The sequence below is a fragment of the Musa acuminata genome, chromosome BXJ3-6, assembly GCF_036884655.1.
Source record: "Musa acuminata AAA Group cultivar baxijiao chromosome BXJ3-6, Cavendish_Baxijiao_AAA, whole genome shotgun sequence".
Taxonomy (NCBI): Eukaryota; Viridiplantae; Streptophyta; class Magnoliopsida; order Zingiberales; family Musaceae; genus Musa; species Musa acuminata.
The window spans coordinates 37,086,458-37,102,551 of record NC_088354.1 but is presented as its reverse complement, the minus strand read 5'-3'; the positions used below and the strand labels follow the sequence as shown (position 1 = coordinate 37,102,551).

At 34.4% G+C, this 16,094-nt stretch overlaps 2 protein-coding genes across 5 annotated transcripts; one reads left to right on the top strand and one right to left on the bottom strand.

The window, feature by feature from the left end:
• Positions 1–209: 209 nt before the first annotated feature.
• On the bottom strand, positions 210–8,204 carry LOC103989481 (uncharacterized). Its single transcript, XM_009408333.3, has 8 exons — positions 7,948–8,204; positions 6,646–7,154; positions 6,491–6,563; positions 3,281–3,361; positions 3,093–3,156; positions 861–948; positions 668–752; positions 210–572 (listed from the first exon to the last, which is right to left on the bottom strand). The coding sequence occupies exons 1-8, from the start codon at positions 8,047–8,049 to the stop codon at positions 489–491; spliced, it is 1,086 nt and encodes a 361-aa protein (XP_009406608.2). The 5' UTR covers positions 8,050–8,204; the 3' UTR covers positions 210–488.
• Positions 8,205–11,735: 3,531 nt separating this feature from the next.
• LOC103989479 (uncharacterized protein At5g64816) lies at positions 11,736–13,139 on the top strand. Of its 4 annotated transcripts, XM_065157601.1 has the most exons (3): positions 11,744–11,828; positions 12,404–12,513; positions 12,602–13,139. In XM_065157601.1, exon 3 carries the CDS (start codon positions 12,667–12,669, stop codon positions 13,042–13,044), a length of 378 nt encoding a protein of 125 aa, XP_065013673.1. In that variant the 5' UTR covers positions 11,744–11,828; positions 12,404–12,513; positions 12,602–12,666; the 3' UTR covers positions 13,045–13,139. The 4 variants fall into 4 exon arrangements, with proteins under 4 accessions (XP_009406605.1, XP_009406606.1, XP_065013673.1 ...); XM_009408330.3 differs by lacking the exon at positions 12,404–12,513 and having other exon boundaries at positions 11,736–11,828; positions 12,559–13,139; XM_009408331.3 differs by lacking the exon at positions 12,404–12,513 and having other exon boundaries at positions 11,742–11,828.
• Positions 13,140–16,094: the final 2,955 nt, after the last annotated feature.

Genomic DNA, 16,094 nt, shown 5'->3' with positions numbered 1-16,094 from the left:
ACGCACATTCTCGGTGCCCTACAGGATCAATCCCATGACTAAAAATGACCAATTACACGGAGCAATTGCCCCCAAACCTAACCAATATGCCCAACTCTCCCCCAGTATGGGATGACTCGCATTTGTTGCGACTGGTCACAAAGTCATCACGCTCGGGTAGAACAAAACAAGTTGATTTGCAAGAGATACACCAAACAAAAAGCCAGTCATATAGCAACCAAATAATGCCTCTCAAATTTCCATCGTGCGCACAACAGAATATTTCGCATCTTTTTCTCCCTTTTTACTTCCAGTGTAGCATTATGCTTCTTACAAGATCACAATCTAGTCTTCCAGTAAAATATACTCTGTGAGGTGGCGTTTATACAGGTGGTCAAGAAGGTTGTATATGTACAGCACACTCTACATGCAGTCATTGATATGAACCGACGATCTCTTCAGCAGTGGTGTCTAACCAAGGAACAAATGGGTTCATCACGAACAACAACTCACCATCTGCAAATCCCAGCCTTTTCCACCCGACACAAATCCAACATCTCATTGTACTTGGAAGCATAGACAAAACCCCACAACTGCAAAAGTTTTTGTGGGTTTAGCACCGAGTTGTTATGAAAAACTGTAGGCGATGACTATTCTGTCCACATTAGAGAGAAGAAAGAATACTCACCTCGACCTCCTTTACTTGAAAATCCTCAGAGTGGGCAAGACAGGAATTGGCAAAAGTTTCTGAGGAAGAGCTTGATCCAGTCAACCTTAAAGGAAAAGTCAAGCAGGTTTAAAATCTGAAATACCTTGGAGCCTGATATGTAGATAAACATTAGATGCATGACAACAAATAAGTTAAAGACGGCACAACTTACAGATCACCATCTAAGTATAGTGCAAAATGACCACCCCCACCCAGGGCCAAGAACTCAGATGAGCACAAAGTGAAATAATGATTTGTACCTGCAGAATTCAAGCAGTCAGATAATAGATATTTGATTTATATTGAATATTGAACTCAATCCAATGATTACATCCTTACTGCAACAGTTTAAAAGGAACAACAATCTTAGAACAGATAATGGTAGGCTATTCAATATAGGTCCATCCTGGGTCCACCACGTTAGATCTAGTCCCTAACTGTAAGAGTGATGGATTAAGGTAAAGCTAAACATCATTGTCAGTCTGCTAATTACTTGCATGGGGGCATGTCGATGTATGCACACACATCCACAAACACATGAAGACATACACATGCATGTAACACACCTGATCATACATGCATGCACACGGACATGTGAATCCATTCTGTAAGGGTTTACACTTTAAACTGTTTGAAGGATTTTAATTTTCTAGAAAATATAACTATACACTAACATAAATATAGTGACAAATATTTAGAAATTTGTAAAAGTAACTTTGTAGCAAAATAATGTGCACCAAAGCTACATCCTATCCAGTGGTCTACATCCGTACTCTGCCCAGGGTCACCTAGGCTATTTACAATTGTGCCATTGAATAAGTAGACATTTAGGAACAATTGTTATATGGGAAAACGAAGGATAAATATTAGACAGAATGGAGACTTCATTACATGGTAACTGACGTTCAGTTTTAGATAGCACAATTTGTAGCTGAAAAAGGATTAATCCAATGCACAAGGCTACACTTTAGCCCTATAAATTGTTTTCAAGACATAAATCCTAATCACCCATATCATAAAGGGACAATTTTACTGTTGAACATATTAGTTATTGATGCTTAAATTCCTGGTACATAATAAAAGGTTTTGCACATGCATGCAGCGGTAAATAATGTAATGAATTACTAAACAAAAAATTAGAGGTCGAATGGCACAAGATAATTTGCAAAATTAAGCATAAATTTCTAGGGAATGGGTCCAAACTCCAACATCTCAAATTCCACTAATACATATGTAATTATAAAAATGAACAATCCAATTAACTAAATGGCCATACTTTCCTCCTATAGACTCATTATCATTGCTTACAGACTCATTACCATTGCATATCTTATCACATGTCATATTGTAAAAGTCAACAAGACATAATGGAAATTAACTTGAACCGAACCTAAAAACAACAAATTGGTTGGTCTGAAACAAATTATATGCAACTTTAGTAAAGACCCCCATAAAGACACTGATGCAACCAAAAGAAGGAAAATGGGTTTACAACCTTCCCTCCGAACTGTTGTTATGAAAATGCTGATGCATATGATGCACTTGTCAACTTTATTAAAAAAAAATAGAGATAAGTGTAAAAGGTATTGCATCAGAAAAGGTGATAATGCAAGTCAGACTTAGAGCTGTGAAATATGACTAAGAAATAAAGAAAGAATAAGGTTAACAAAATGATCATTGAATATGAAGGAGAATGAAGATGTGGAACTGAGAAAATATCTAAGGTTCTTGAATTTAATTTAAGCTGGAGATTAGGGGTCTGAGGTAGACTTTTATACCGATGTTATTTAAGTGGTGAAGCAAACCAGTTTGAGCCAACAACAACAGTAACATCAAGCCATAATGTCCAAACCAGTAAGGGTCAATTACATAAATAGGTTCTCTTTATTGTTCATAGCAAAGTCATCTTTATGGTTAGAGTCCCAACCAGTTAGAACTTAGAACGCTGTCTAGTGCAATATCTCTAAATAAATCAAGAATATTTAATATTCTCTTTATTGTTCATAATAAAGTCTTCTTAGTTCTCCCTGTAAATCTCCTCAAACTTCTAATAATAATCGAATCACTCCACCTAACAAAAATATCTATAGAACCCCTTTGAATATATTTTTATCATCCTAGATGATCTTTCCTTGTTTTATATGCTATTGGGCTACACCTAAAGCTCGAAAATATTTATCTTTTCTAAAAATTTGCATGTTCATCTTCATATTTTCATCTCAGCTACATTAACATTTTTGTAATTATTAACCACTCAGCACATCAACCATAAATCATGGCTAACCTAACAATGGTCTTATAAAGCAATCTCGACTGTTGTAGTTCTATACGATTATCTTTTAGTTCTTTTAGTGCTCTTTCCAGACAATACTGTTAGATGTAACTGATGAAATATTCTAGCCACCTGTAGTCCGAAATATCACAGGATTTCCAGATAGATCGCTGAAAACAAAGTTGTTGTTTGTTCCCTGAAACAATCCATAACAGAGAAAAATGATAAGAAACATTATACTTATTATTATACATAGAGAAAACATTATTCATACATGTAACTGGCAAAATAATGAAGATTATACACTCGAGATTCTGTACCTGATACTTCCTTTGATTTGTTGGTTGCAATGGTGCTTCAATTAAGCCACCAAAAACAGCACCTTTTGTATCCCCAACAACCTGACAGGGCAGATAGATCGAAATTGACAGGGAGTTTGATCCTCCAAGGTAATCAATATTAACATGAAGAGGAAATAAACAACATTTACCAAAAATTTTGCCAGACAGATTTGACCAGACTAAAGACAGAAATTCTTAATTATATTCTGTAGAACAGTGTTATTCTTGTATGGATATCTTAGAAACAGATATCACAAAGATAAAGATACTTGTAAAAGATTTTATTATATTAGTAATATTTTAGCAACAAATATCATGGAAGTCATAGAATCATGGAGCACAAAAGATCGAACATTATACATAGAACAAGTTTTGTAGTTTAGATTACTTTAAAAGAGTGGTACACTATGCGAAAAACTAGTCCATATTGTTGCTATAAAAAAATACATCTTCACATCCATATTTCTATAAATTACTCTCCTTTAGAAAAAGAAAGCAATAATGAGAACTAGTAACGCCCAATATGGTAAGAAACGGGTGATACCAATATTTTTAAAAGTGTTAGGCGTTAAAAGGTGCCAAGGTCCCAAAACGCCTAAGGCTCTAGGCACCGGCTCGAGTGAAGTGAGGTGCTCCCGAATATTAAAATTTAAAAAATATTATATTACCTATAAAATTTAATAGTGCACAACCTCCTAAGTTCTAACTCCTAATAGAGTAATAGTGCACCACCTCAATATGGTGTAGCAAGTTAATCGATGAAATTATTAAATATAAAATGAGAAAGCAAGGACCAAGAAGATGGAGAAGTAATCGGCAATTGTGGAGGAAGATGGAAATCGGTGGTGGACGAAGCTGCAGTAGTGAACGAACAAAGCTGCAATGGCGGACGAAGCAAACAAGGTTGCTGATGACGACGGATGAAGCGGATGGAGCTACAGCGCCAAATGGAGCGTACGAAGCAGATGAAGGTGACAACGAGGTTGCCAACGGTAACAAATGGGGTTGCAATGGCTGATGGAGCATACAAAAGCGGTGGACGAGTGGTAGGGTTTGGCTTCTGGTTTCTTTCATTGGGTTGGGCACACAAGAGGGTGCTAGGGAAAGTGACATTAGTTGGTTCAATTAAACCAACTTACTCACCCAATCGAACCCGGGCTCAAAGTTGACCTGATTTGGCTCGAGCGCTCACTTAATGCGCCCAGCGCCTGGGCTCAAACATGCGCTCAGTTGGCACTTCATTGAAAACACTAGATCAACATTCGTCCTGATTGACACTAAGATTCAATATGTGCACTACAATATGTGTCAAGGCTAAGGCAATGATATGTCAAGCTCAACAATGAACCAGAGGGGCCAGAGATTGATCCCTTTAACCCCTAGATCTACGACGAAGATTCTCAACGGATGTTGTAATGGATCTAAGGCAGTAGAACCAAGGGGATCCTTTGCTTGATGAGGCAAAAGACCCCACGTCCATCTTGTTCTATCACAAAGGCTATAGAAAAAGAGAAACAATACCCAACAAGAGGAAGATCCCCTCGATCCAAACATGGCAGTCAAACAACCACGACTCAATCTAGTCAAGATCATGGAACCCAACAATCATAGTTGTCTGCCCAGCATGTGAAGGTGAAAGGGAAGGCACTAACATCAATTGATTCAAAGGAGCAATTTACAAATACACACTGTCATATGAGTAGTTTCAACATTGGGGAGACGTACCATATTGATATACAAATTCATAGGATCGAAGACTCTGATCCAATGGTTAGAGTCTAACATTCATTTTCGTGGTAGAAGCAAGTATGTACAAGTTGCTTCCTTTTATTACTTAATTTGCTAAAATCATAAAGTTTTGACACAATCTATTTCAACTCAATCTTTACAGATGATTCAAGATCAACAGAAGCAACAAAGGACCATACGACATAGTTACTCCTAAATGATCCAGAAAGATAAATTCATTATCTCATCATAAAAACCTACAATTACTAACCATTTATAACTCATTTGCACTTTATTCTCATTGAAATTGAATTGAAATTACACTAAATTAGGATAAAAAGGGGTTTAGAAGAGGTTTTTCATTTTATAGTCAATTTTTTTGGGTATTTTATGGCCACTTTTCATAAACTAGTATGTATTGACATATAGATCACTGGTACGATGGTATTGACCAATATGTACTGACTTGGGCTTGGACCGACACTGCTAATAGACACTAGACGATGATCCTTGATAAGAACAACAATACACAAATCTATTAGTTCAACAAAACTAATAATATGGGAACATCATTAAGAAAAGAATAACAACTATATAATATCTCTCTATAAATTTTTCATTCCAACCAAAACCATTAAAAATATGAAGGCCCAACTGTATTCTATTGGATCTAGTTTATTGTGGTGATTGGAGTTTGATGCATCTAACTACATAGAGAGTTTTAGTTTGAACCTCACAAGATTCTAACAAAAAATAAAATGTTTTCACGTGTGATACTCCACAGTCCACAAGAAAGTTTGGTTGAAACATGTCTTGTGTCTGCCCGTGAATTCATCAGTATCTTGTTCTAACCTTCCTGCTGAGGTTAAACAAACACTTATGCCAGATGATGCAGCGGTCAATGCTAATTCTAGCATCAAATATTTATCAATTTATTTTCCTTTTAAAAAGATACATAGAAAATAAAGTTAGATAATATTTGTTGGTCTCCTGGACGTCTTCCTTAACAACTCCTACATATCATTCACACCACGGAATAAATCAACATATGTTCATTTTCTCCATTAAAAAGGAAAAAAAATGTTATAAAAAACATAAGCATTAAGATAATGGTAAGATTTCAGATTTAGCAATAAAAGACTCAAGAGTATACAGTGGATGGCCTTTCCTTGATCGCTTAACAAATCGCCAAACAAATGAGGACTGAGACAGGCTCAATAAATTGGCCTTCTGCTGCACAAACTGACATCTTAAAACTAAAACGAGATAGTATCTATATCTACTGTGAACATATATCTATTAAATCATTGTTGTTAAACATAATCATTATCAGTTGAAGAAAGATCATTAAATTTTACTTGATTGCATCTAACAGAGAACTACATTCTATAATGTCTGGAATAGCTTGCAATTCCCCTGCAAGCAACTAAGGTCTTTTAAAAATCTATGAACTTGTCATACCAAGAGAGTGTAACCAGGACAAAGTGCACTTCTTCTGTAAAGAGTCGATAAAGATATCCCATGTCTCCATGTGCTGCATCAAGAGATGGGAGTGACTAAGCAAAGTAACAAGTATGCAAATATCAGATAATCAAACTAAATGAATTTTTCAGCACCTGTAAAGCAGAAGCCAATTTCTTCCTTTAACTAATGCTGGCAGTGAAAAATAAAGAGCAGCACGCATATTTTCTGAAAGAAGTAATGATGGTTCAGACATGTTTGGCAGATCAAAGTGTGTAGCAGAATCCTTTGTGACAGTAACTGATCTCGAATCACATCCAGTCAACTCTGGTTCATTTATTATGTTGTGATCAATTTTAGGCTCCGAATTCTGTCTAAATCCACTTATCTTAGCTGCCTTGTGAATAGCTTTTCCAAATGTTCTCTTGCCTCTTGCAAGTAGAGATATCCTCCCACTATTTTCATTAGGTGCAGAGTTTGACGTCCACTCTCCAGCTTCTGCATGATGCTCATTTAGCTCTTCTGTTGGATGATTACTTGGGTTTGAAGATGATAAAAGGGAGATGAGAAATGCAGTAAACGAAGACGTATCAGGGCCATCTGGATCTTCAGAATCATCCTGAGAATCTTCCTTCTCTATACTTTTTGTCTCCATATCCTCTTCCTAACCAAGAGAAAGATGTTCTTAAGCATTCAAAAGGTATACATTCCAAAAGTCACTAAATTTTATTTACATACAGAAGAAACTTGTAGAACCAGAAATATCTAAAAACTTGGTATCAGGACTAGCATTGGCTCCTAAAAAACGTCAGGTATGGGGACAAGGATCAACTAAATGGGTAATAATACAAATTGAAGGATATGATAATCGCCGAAAATTGAAAAGAAAAAAAATGGAATAACTATAAATAGAAAAAGTTAAAGAATAACAACCCTGAGTATGAGTTTTTACATTTCATAACTAATCAAAAGATCCTCTAAGCCCAGACTTCAGCAGTTGTCCTTGAAAAAGATATAATTTATTGTAAGCAGCAGTTCTTTAAGATCCTCTAAGTAAATTTCACGCGAAACATCATCCTGTTTACAAAGCAGCAAACATCCGAACCAACATTGACTAGCCGCAGTAATCTGAAACGATCCACTACTAAGAACTAAGTTCAGAAACGCGTTTGTGATTCTATGCCCATTACTAGAGCCAGATGATAAAGAAAAACACCAAAAACCTCAAAAGAAGCAAAAGATTAACCCTAAGATAAGAAGTTCCAGAACGAGCATCCCAAATCGGATAGAAAAAAGTCAAACACAAGTGAAATCCGGGACTAATTTCAACAAGAAGAACCAAATATCGTGTCTTTAGCCTCAAGAACGCCGTTCCTGATCAATTAACCAGATTTCTGACGACGGCAAACGAAAATAAAAGAGACGGGAGAGGGAGAGGGAGGGTTACTAATACTTACATGGGGTTTAGAGGGCTCATCGGAGATGGGATTCAGGAGAACGGTGGTGATGTCGGACACGAAGTGCGCCGCTTTGCTGCCGAGCGAAGGCAGGTAACCCATCGGCCGATGCGATTCGACGAGCAAGAAAGAGATGGAGGGCGGCGGTTTGCTGCTTTGGGGTCGCAGAAGAGAGATCGGAGTCGATTGATGGATTTATCTACGTGTCCTTTCCTTCAGTCTCCTTTGCCCAGTGTTAGAGAGACCGGGCAAGGAAACGTCTACCCATTGCTTTGTTTGTTGAAATTCCATTCGTACCCTACGGTGCATATATAATATCTATCATAAGTAACTCCAAATTTATGACTATTTTAAATATTTTTTTAAAGATTATGATGCTTGATAATTATGTGAGTGATGGGTGAAGTAGTGAAGTAGGTTTTAAACTTAGATATGAGATCATTTTGGGCACTCTTTATTGTCGTTCCTAAACAAGCATTAGGGGTTTGAATATTTGAATTGGAGAAACGGAAATTGAATAGGAATTTGATAATTATGGGATTAGAATGGATTAGTCGAGATGACATTTTTCCGAAGAAGATTCGGGGAACTCATCAGATTGTTTAGCTCGATATTTTCACCATTCTTTATACGAAGAAAGGCCATAAAATTAACGTCAAATATCCACCTCCAATCCATCCTCATGTATCCTTTTAGTCGATCCTTGCAATTGTTCTTTTTAATTAATTATAAAAATATGAAAGATTTTTTTATTTTTAATATTTAGGATTGATAATAATCATAGTAAGGAGTGATTAGTTAGTATTAGTATATAATTATATTAGGAGCCTACTATATAGAGCTCCTTTTAGTATTGACAATTTGTTTACTATTTATAATTTTTTTAAAAATAAAAAAAATTATTTTTTACAATCCCTCTTACTTTGATTTTACTATTTTTTTCTTTTTCCTATATTCCTATGATCATCGTCTAGACAACCATCACTAATGCTCTCTGATCCCTACCACCAATTGTCACTCACCCAGTTCTTATCTACTATCGATCACAACTCCTTAGCTTGTGCTCCTCGTCGATTGTCATCTCCTAGTTTACGTATGTCGTCAGTTGCCACTCTTTAGACTACCCTCCTATCCCTCACCCCCCAATCATTGACCATCACCTCCTCGATATTGTACCGAGGAAAAGGGAGGGGGGAGAAGTAAGAAAGAAGAGAAGGAAGACTAAAAAGAAGAGAAAAAAAAAATGATGATGAGGTAGAAAAAGAAGAAATGATATTTATATCTATTTATGAAAAAAATATGAAAAAATAATTTTAAAATATAAAAAAATTTAAGAGAGATGGTAAATAGTAATCTCCAGTAATTTCTTGGAAAGAGCCACGAGTTTGGGTTTTTTTTTAGATCATGTTCCATATTTTTATATTTTCCATAAAGGGCATTCCCTTTGTAAAAAGAATAAAATATAATACAAAATTAATTTTTAGTTAAAATATAATTTGAGCTAAATCCGTCTAATATTATAATATTTCTGATTTATAGTATTTTGAATGGAGTTACAATAAGTTTTTTATTTATAGTAATTTTTATAAGTGAATCAAAAATACTGTTACTCTATTGAAAAATATCGTAAGCAGATAATGTCTTATTATTATTTATTTATTTATTATTATTATTTCATAGTAAATGATTACATATATTAGAATTTTTTTAAAAATATTTAGATCTAAATTTAAGACAAAATGAAAAAAAAAGTAAAAATTTTATTGTGATTTATTTTTAAATCTGCCAATATATTCATAATTTTCATCCAAAATCATTTAAATTCTCATATTTAATATTTTATAATGCCTCCTAATCTATAGTAAGATTGATATTTAATGTTAGTGAAAACTTCATTTAATTGAAACAGAGTCATAATATTTTTATCAGGGCTATAATGTTTTGATTCAGTAAAGAAAACATCATTAACATTCTAAGCTTAGAATGTCTATTTTTTTATTATTTTTCAGTAAATAAAATACATACTATAATTTTTTTCAAAAATTGTATGCCTAAATATAAGGTTACTTAGAAAAAAGAATATACCATCCTGTATTTTGAAATGTGTCAAAATATTCTTAATTTTTGTCACACTGGAAAGAAGATCCTTTTAGTCCATTTGAAAATGATGAGAGAAACGAAATCCAAAAAACTTCTTTTTTTTTCTAGAAAATCATCCTCTAAATTTTAAAGCCTCCTCTATTAGAGTGTGTAAGCTGCAATTATATTACACATCTAACTTTACATAAGCCTTTTAGATTATATATTGAATCTTAAATCATCTATTTGAACGTGTTTCTCTTGTAAAGTTAGATATGTAGAATTTGAAGTTTATTATTTGTAGTCTCCTCTTTGCTATTGACAAAATTTTTAAAAATAATTAAAATATTATTTTATTATTTATAGCCCTAATATTTCTAATTTATTTTTATCTTTATCTTTTTTCTTTCTCACAATATCTTATTTCATCATTGCCATCGATGTTGCGCATCGCCATTGATGCTGCTCGTTGCTTGACATTATCTTGCTCATTATCACTTGATATTGTCCTCCGACGAGGAAAAAAAGAAAGAGGAAGAAAAAGAAGAAGAGGGTAGAGGAGCAAAAAAAAAGATGAATAAAAAGATGAAAAGAAAAAGAGGAGGAGGAAGAAAGAGAATATTTATGTTTATTTATTAAGAAATATTTTTAAAAAAATTTAAAATAAGATTATAAATAGTAATCTATACTTATAAACATATTTAGTATGTAAACGTATGGGACCTAATGGTGCTACGTTAAGGGCAATCAGCACGCCCAATCATTTAGAGAAAATGAGTATAGAGACGTAGGAAAAAAAGTCATTCGGATGAGTACACATCTGAGATTAACATATCTGAGATTAACATTCAAAGGAATGATTAACTCTTTGTGCGAGAGGAACCACAATGATAAGCGAGTTGGGAAGAACGCGTAGTGCATAAAGGTTGTGATGATTGAGTTCAAGTTATGACTCGACATTGGTAATCAAACTTGACAGTGCTCAAGGCAAGCGAGGTGCTTGGCAAAGGATATGACCGTGTAAGGTGGGATAGATTGTTTAACGACTGTAAGAATTATGCAAAGCTCACAGAGATGAAGAGAATTGCTAACTTGAAATTTTTTATACTCATGTAAGGACTTGTATGCGGAATAGATTGTTCGTGGCCATCTCAAAGTAGTTAAAACTCGATGCCATGAAGTATTGAAACTTTCTTTTCGTAGAAGGCTAAAGTGTACAATAAATTTAACATGTTGCTAGGTCTTGAGGAGTGCAACGAGAAACTATATTAGCAAAGAGCCACAATCTGATAAATATATTCAAATAATATACAGTTTATTTAATAAGACAAAAGTTGTCTAAAGGATGATGATCTTCGAAAATTAATTCAAAGGATAATATATATATAAGCATATTTTTTAATTCAATATTATTTTAATAGAAAATATTTACGCTCTTAAAGATCTTTTAAAAACATATTTTTAACTAGTAGGTTATATTATTATACTTTTTAAAATTAAATAAACTTATATTGAATTGATTAAAAATAATAAACCTGAATTTTATAGATATATAACACGCGAATAATCTTAATATCCAGAGGTTATATGTGCCATAAAAAAATCTGTTCTGACAAATATGATATTTGTAGACTTTACAAGGATATATATATATATATATATATATATATATATATATATATATATATATATATATAAAAGTTAAACTAGTTATCGTGCACAAACAAGTTAAAACCCTAACCCCTGCGCTGTCAACATAACCTTACGTGCTGGCTTCGGATCCCGAAATCCCCAATTCTAACGTGAGTTTCCGTAAGAAAAAAGAAATAAAAAACTCTTTTTTTTTGCTTTGTTATCGAGATATCGTCGTCTCCAAAACTTGTTTTCCTTTTTTCCTTTGTGTTGTTCTGTTCGATGCTTCTTGTGTTGTTCTAGATTCTTGGGTTTGTTTTTCTCTTTTTCTTAGCGTTTCAGGGGTTTTCTTCGTGGGCCTCTTTAGGTGTTCATCTAAAGATGCGATTTTGGCGATTCAATCTTTCGATCGAATCGTAATTTCGTGACGTACTGCCTCCTAATTCTGTAAACGAGTTTTAAAGCGTTCTTCTTTTTGTTGTTTTCGGTCTGCGATTCATCAAGATATTTTTAGTTATTCGGTTACATTCCTATTCCTTGAGATCAAGAAACGTTCTTTAAATTTCGGAGAAGTTATTCGAGTTTTTGTAACATCGACACAGTTTCTTGGGTTGTTCCTGTCAGAAGTTTATTTCGTTTTCTTGTTTCTGTCTGTTCCTACGGATGCATCTGCTAATGTAGCTTCAAATTTTTGGCATAGAGCAATGTGAAATTAGTCGTAGCTTTTCATGTTTCACCAAAACAGGGGTTGATTTCATGCCTTTTAATCACAAATTCTCTGATAATGTTGATGCATATTGACCTGCCGTGATATTGTCTCCAATTTATTGCCTTGGACGCACTGAGAATGAGAAGGTCAATATTTCACTTACTGTTTTTATATTTGTTGTACTCCTCAAGTGGGGAGAAGTCAACAGCTCAAGAATTGTGATTGCAATGGCAGACATATGGTGATGCTTATTAGGAGCTGCAGTTCCACAAGTTAACAGCTCAAGAATTGTGATTGCAATGGAAGACATATGGTGGTCCTTATTAGGGGCTGCAGTTCCAGCCATCATAGCAGCTCATACCATTAGAGTTAAAAGAAGACGTGCGGAGGAGCAAAGACTCAAAAGTGCACGAGGGCGTGAAAAGCACTCAGACGAGATCTTTGTCTGCATGAGAGTCTGTACTTCAAAGAGAATGCTGAAGAAGGTTGGTGCATTTTCGAAGGATCCGATTCTTGATACATGTGTTACAGTATGTGGTGTTTCCGAGCTTGATGCGTGTGCTGATGCTTGTGCAAGGACTGTTTGTGTTAATCAACACCAAGTGCCCAATTGGAATGACATTTGCCTGAAAAGGTGCCAAAGTGAATGCCTTAGGCTCTCTTCATCTTTGGCTTAATAGAGAACTTCTGTTTTGTAATGTGAAACTTGCCACTTGTTCTCGCGCTGTTGAATTTAGTATTTTGTGATTAATGCTTGAAATTCTTGGTCTTACCTCTGTTTTGGTATTTCATGCAGTTTTGTCAGTTGCCCACTATATATTCTGTTCTCATTTTCCTTGGTCACTTATTTATTCATGTCTTGGTATGTGAGAAAAGTAAGTTTCTTATGTGGTTGGTCATTATATTCGATATTCTGCTATATCAGAAAATGTTATTGAACTTAAGCTTGATAAGAAGGAAGTTATTTGTGCTGGACAGTGGCTATAGAAACATTTGTTTGAGATATCGGCCAATTATAGTGGTATATGTTTTGTGTTTCTTTTGTATGTATTCTGAATTTTCTTAGATCTTAGCTACTGGGATAATGCTTCTATACTTGCACACCGAAGCGAAGTCAGACTTTTATCTGTTTTATTTGGTTTTTCTCTCATGAGAGAAATATAAGGTTCCTACCTACCAGTTTTCACTTTTTATATGCTTTGTGTTTCTTTTGTATGTATTCTGAATTTTCTTAGATCTTAGCTACTGGGCTAATGCTTCTATACTTGCGCACCGAAGCGAAGTCGACTTTTATGCTGTTTTATTTGGTTTTTCTCTCATGAGAGAAATATAAGGCTCCTACTTACCAGTTTTCACTTTTTATATGCTTTGTGTTTCTTTTGTATGTATTCTGAATTTTCTTAGATCTTAGCTACTGGGATAATGCTTCTATACTTGCGCACCGAAGCGAAGTCGACTTTTATGCTGTTTTATTTGGTTTTTCTCTCATGAGAGAAATACAAGGCTCCTACTTACCGGTTTTCACTTTTTCTTTTGGTACACAATCCATGTTACTTGTTGAGAATGTAATTAACAAATTTAAAAATGGAACTCATGATTTGACAATTGTAATTCCCTTTATTATCTTTTTGTTGTGAACATAGAGTTCGTTACTCTTCATCGGTGTGCCGATTGCATCTATAATTTGCATTGCAGAGGTGGAGTGCTCTCTTCTTCGGGACCAAGATGCTCTTGTGGATTATAACGTTTGCAGTGATTTGAGTTTGCCATATTGGCTTCTCCAAATTGTTGCTGCTAGTTCTATATCTTCTTATTGGGTGCTTACAGATGTAGCTTTGTGATTGTTTTGAAAAATATTCATGATTACCTCAGGTTTTTCATATTGACTAATGTTCTTATACTTGACAAGTAGAAGCTGCTGCCACTCATCGCATTCATTTTTGGTGCAGCTTGTGCATGACCATTAAATGCTAAGCCTTTTAGATTGGCTTTTCTCATCATAAACCTACATGTGTTTCAGCTAATAAACTTATATGCAAATGGAAGAAAAAAACACTATAATTTGTAGTAATTACACTTTTCTCATCAATGCAATATGCATTAGCTTATCCAACACTATTTGATGCTAACCACCAATACACTTAATCAATAGGTAGTAATTACACTTAGGAGGAAAACCAACCTGATTAGCTTTTGATCACTTGATATCGAGTTCCCATATCAAACTCTCACCAACCTTTCTTATGTGCAGCAGGACGTGACGGTCATTCCGAAAATATTGTTGAATTTATGAACTCTACATGGTTTAATTGCATTTCCGTCTTTAATCTAAAACATGAAGTCGTCGTAAATCCATTAGTTCATGTGCTTATCAGAAAATTGGAGAAGGGAAAAGCCCAAAAAAGAACCACTAGTAACAACAGCTCCAATATTAATAAGAGTGATTTTACTTGATGAACTCGTTAGCTCAATAACTTGCACCATAAACGCAATGGCATAAAAGGCCTAATAGGTTAAAGAAACACGTCTAACCTACTAAACACAATCCTTTATCCATTACCAATGTTGGACGAACTGGGCAGTACACAAGTGCCCAAAATAATGGGGAGATGGAACAATCAAAGAACTTCCATCATCAAATATTTGATGTAAACCAAAGCAACAAAGTATTAGTCTCCACGAAAAAGAAAAAGGGGCATCTTTTACTACACCTGGTATACTTTATTTAATGACACAGCAATATATTCACATTAGTGACTTTATCAGGTGATCTGAAGAATATATTCATAAGAAAAATGTTACTTAAGGTGATCGTCGGTGGAGATAGGCATGTTAGAATCTTAATGACACTAAGAGACATGAATAATATATTACATTAAGCACCAGAAGGACAGAAATAAAGAAAAATAAGAGAATTTTTGAACTACTAACATTGAGGGTATGAAAACATCAAGGAAATAAAAGAAATTTATTAATTGCTATGCGAGAACATCGAACTTCGAAGCATTTGGCAAGAGATAATAGCTGTTTAACTTGAAAGATGAGTAATTAAGGATCCGATGAAACATATTTACAGTTAATTGCATCAGCTCAGCCAAAACAAATAATAGTGAAATAAGACCAAAACCGAAGAGTAAACCAAAAAAAACAACAAAAGTACATCCATACAACCATCATTCTCTCCACAAACTGATATAAATCAGATCCATGTCCCAACTCGAAAAAGAAGACATCTCAATGTAACATTAAGGAACGCTGTCTTTTCATCTTTGTTACACTGACTTAAACAAAGTCACCAGGCTCAAACCCATGCAAGTCAACTGATCAGGTTTGGCCATCGATTAATGCTGGATTCTGATTTTAGGTTGCCACCATAAAGTTATATCTGCACTCCTCTATGAATTTGACCAACATCTTGGCATGCACAGTAAGAACTAAAAGAACCACACTTTTCGAAGATCAAAATGCAGTTAAATAAGTCTGTAACAACAATACACCCAATGGATATAGACAACAATAGCATGTAATATGCCAATTAGACTACATGGATCCCTTTCTGCTATTGGCCCCTATATAAAACAATATACTTAATTAAATTAAAAATATTTAAATCTTCGTTCATAAACAAAAGTGTTCTTTTTTGGTCTTTCCTAATAACTTTACATATACATTCAACATCTTTATCTCAACAACACAAACTTTATATATATTATTTCTTAACACTCGT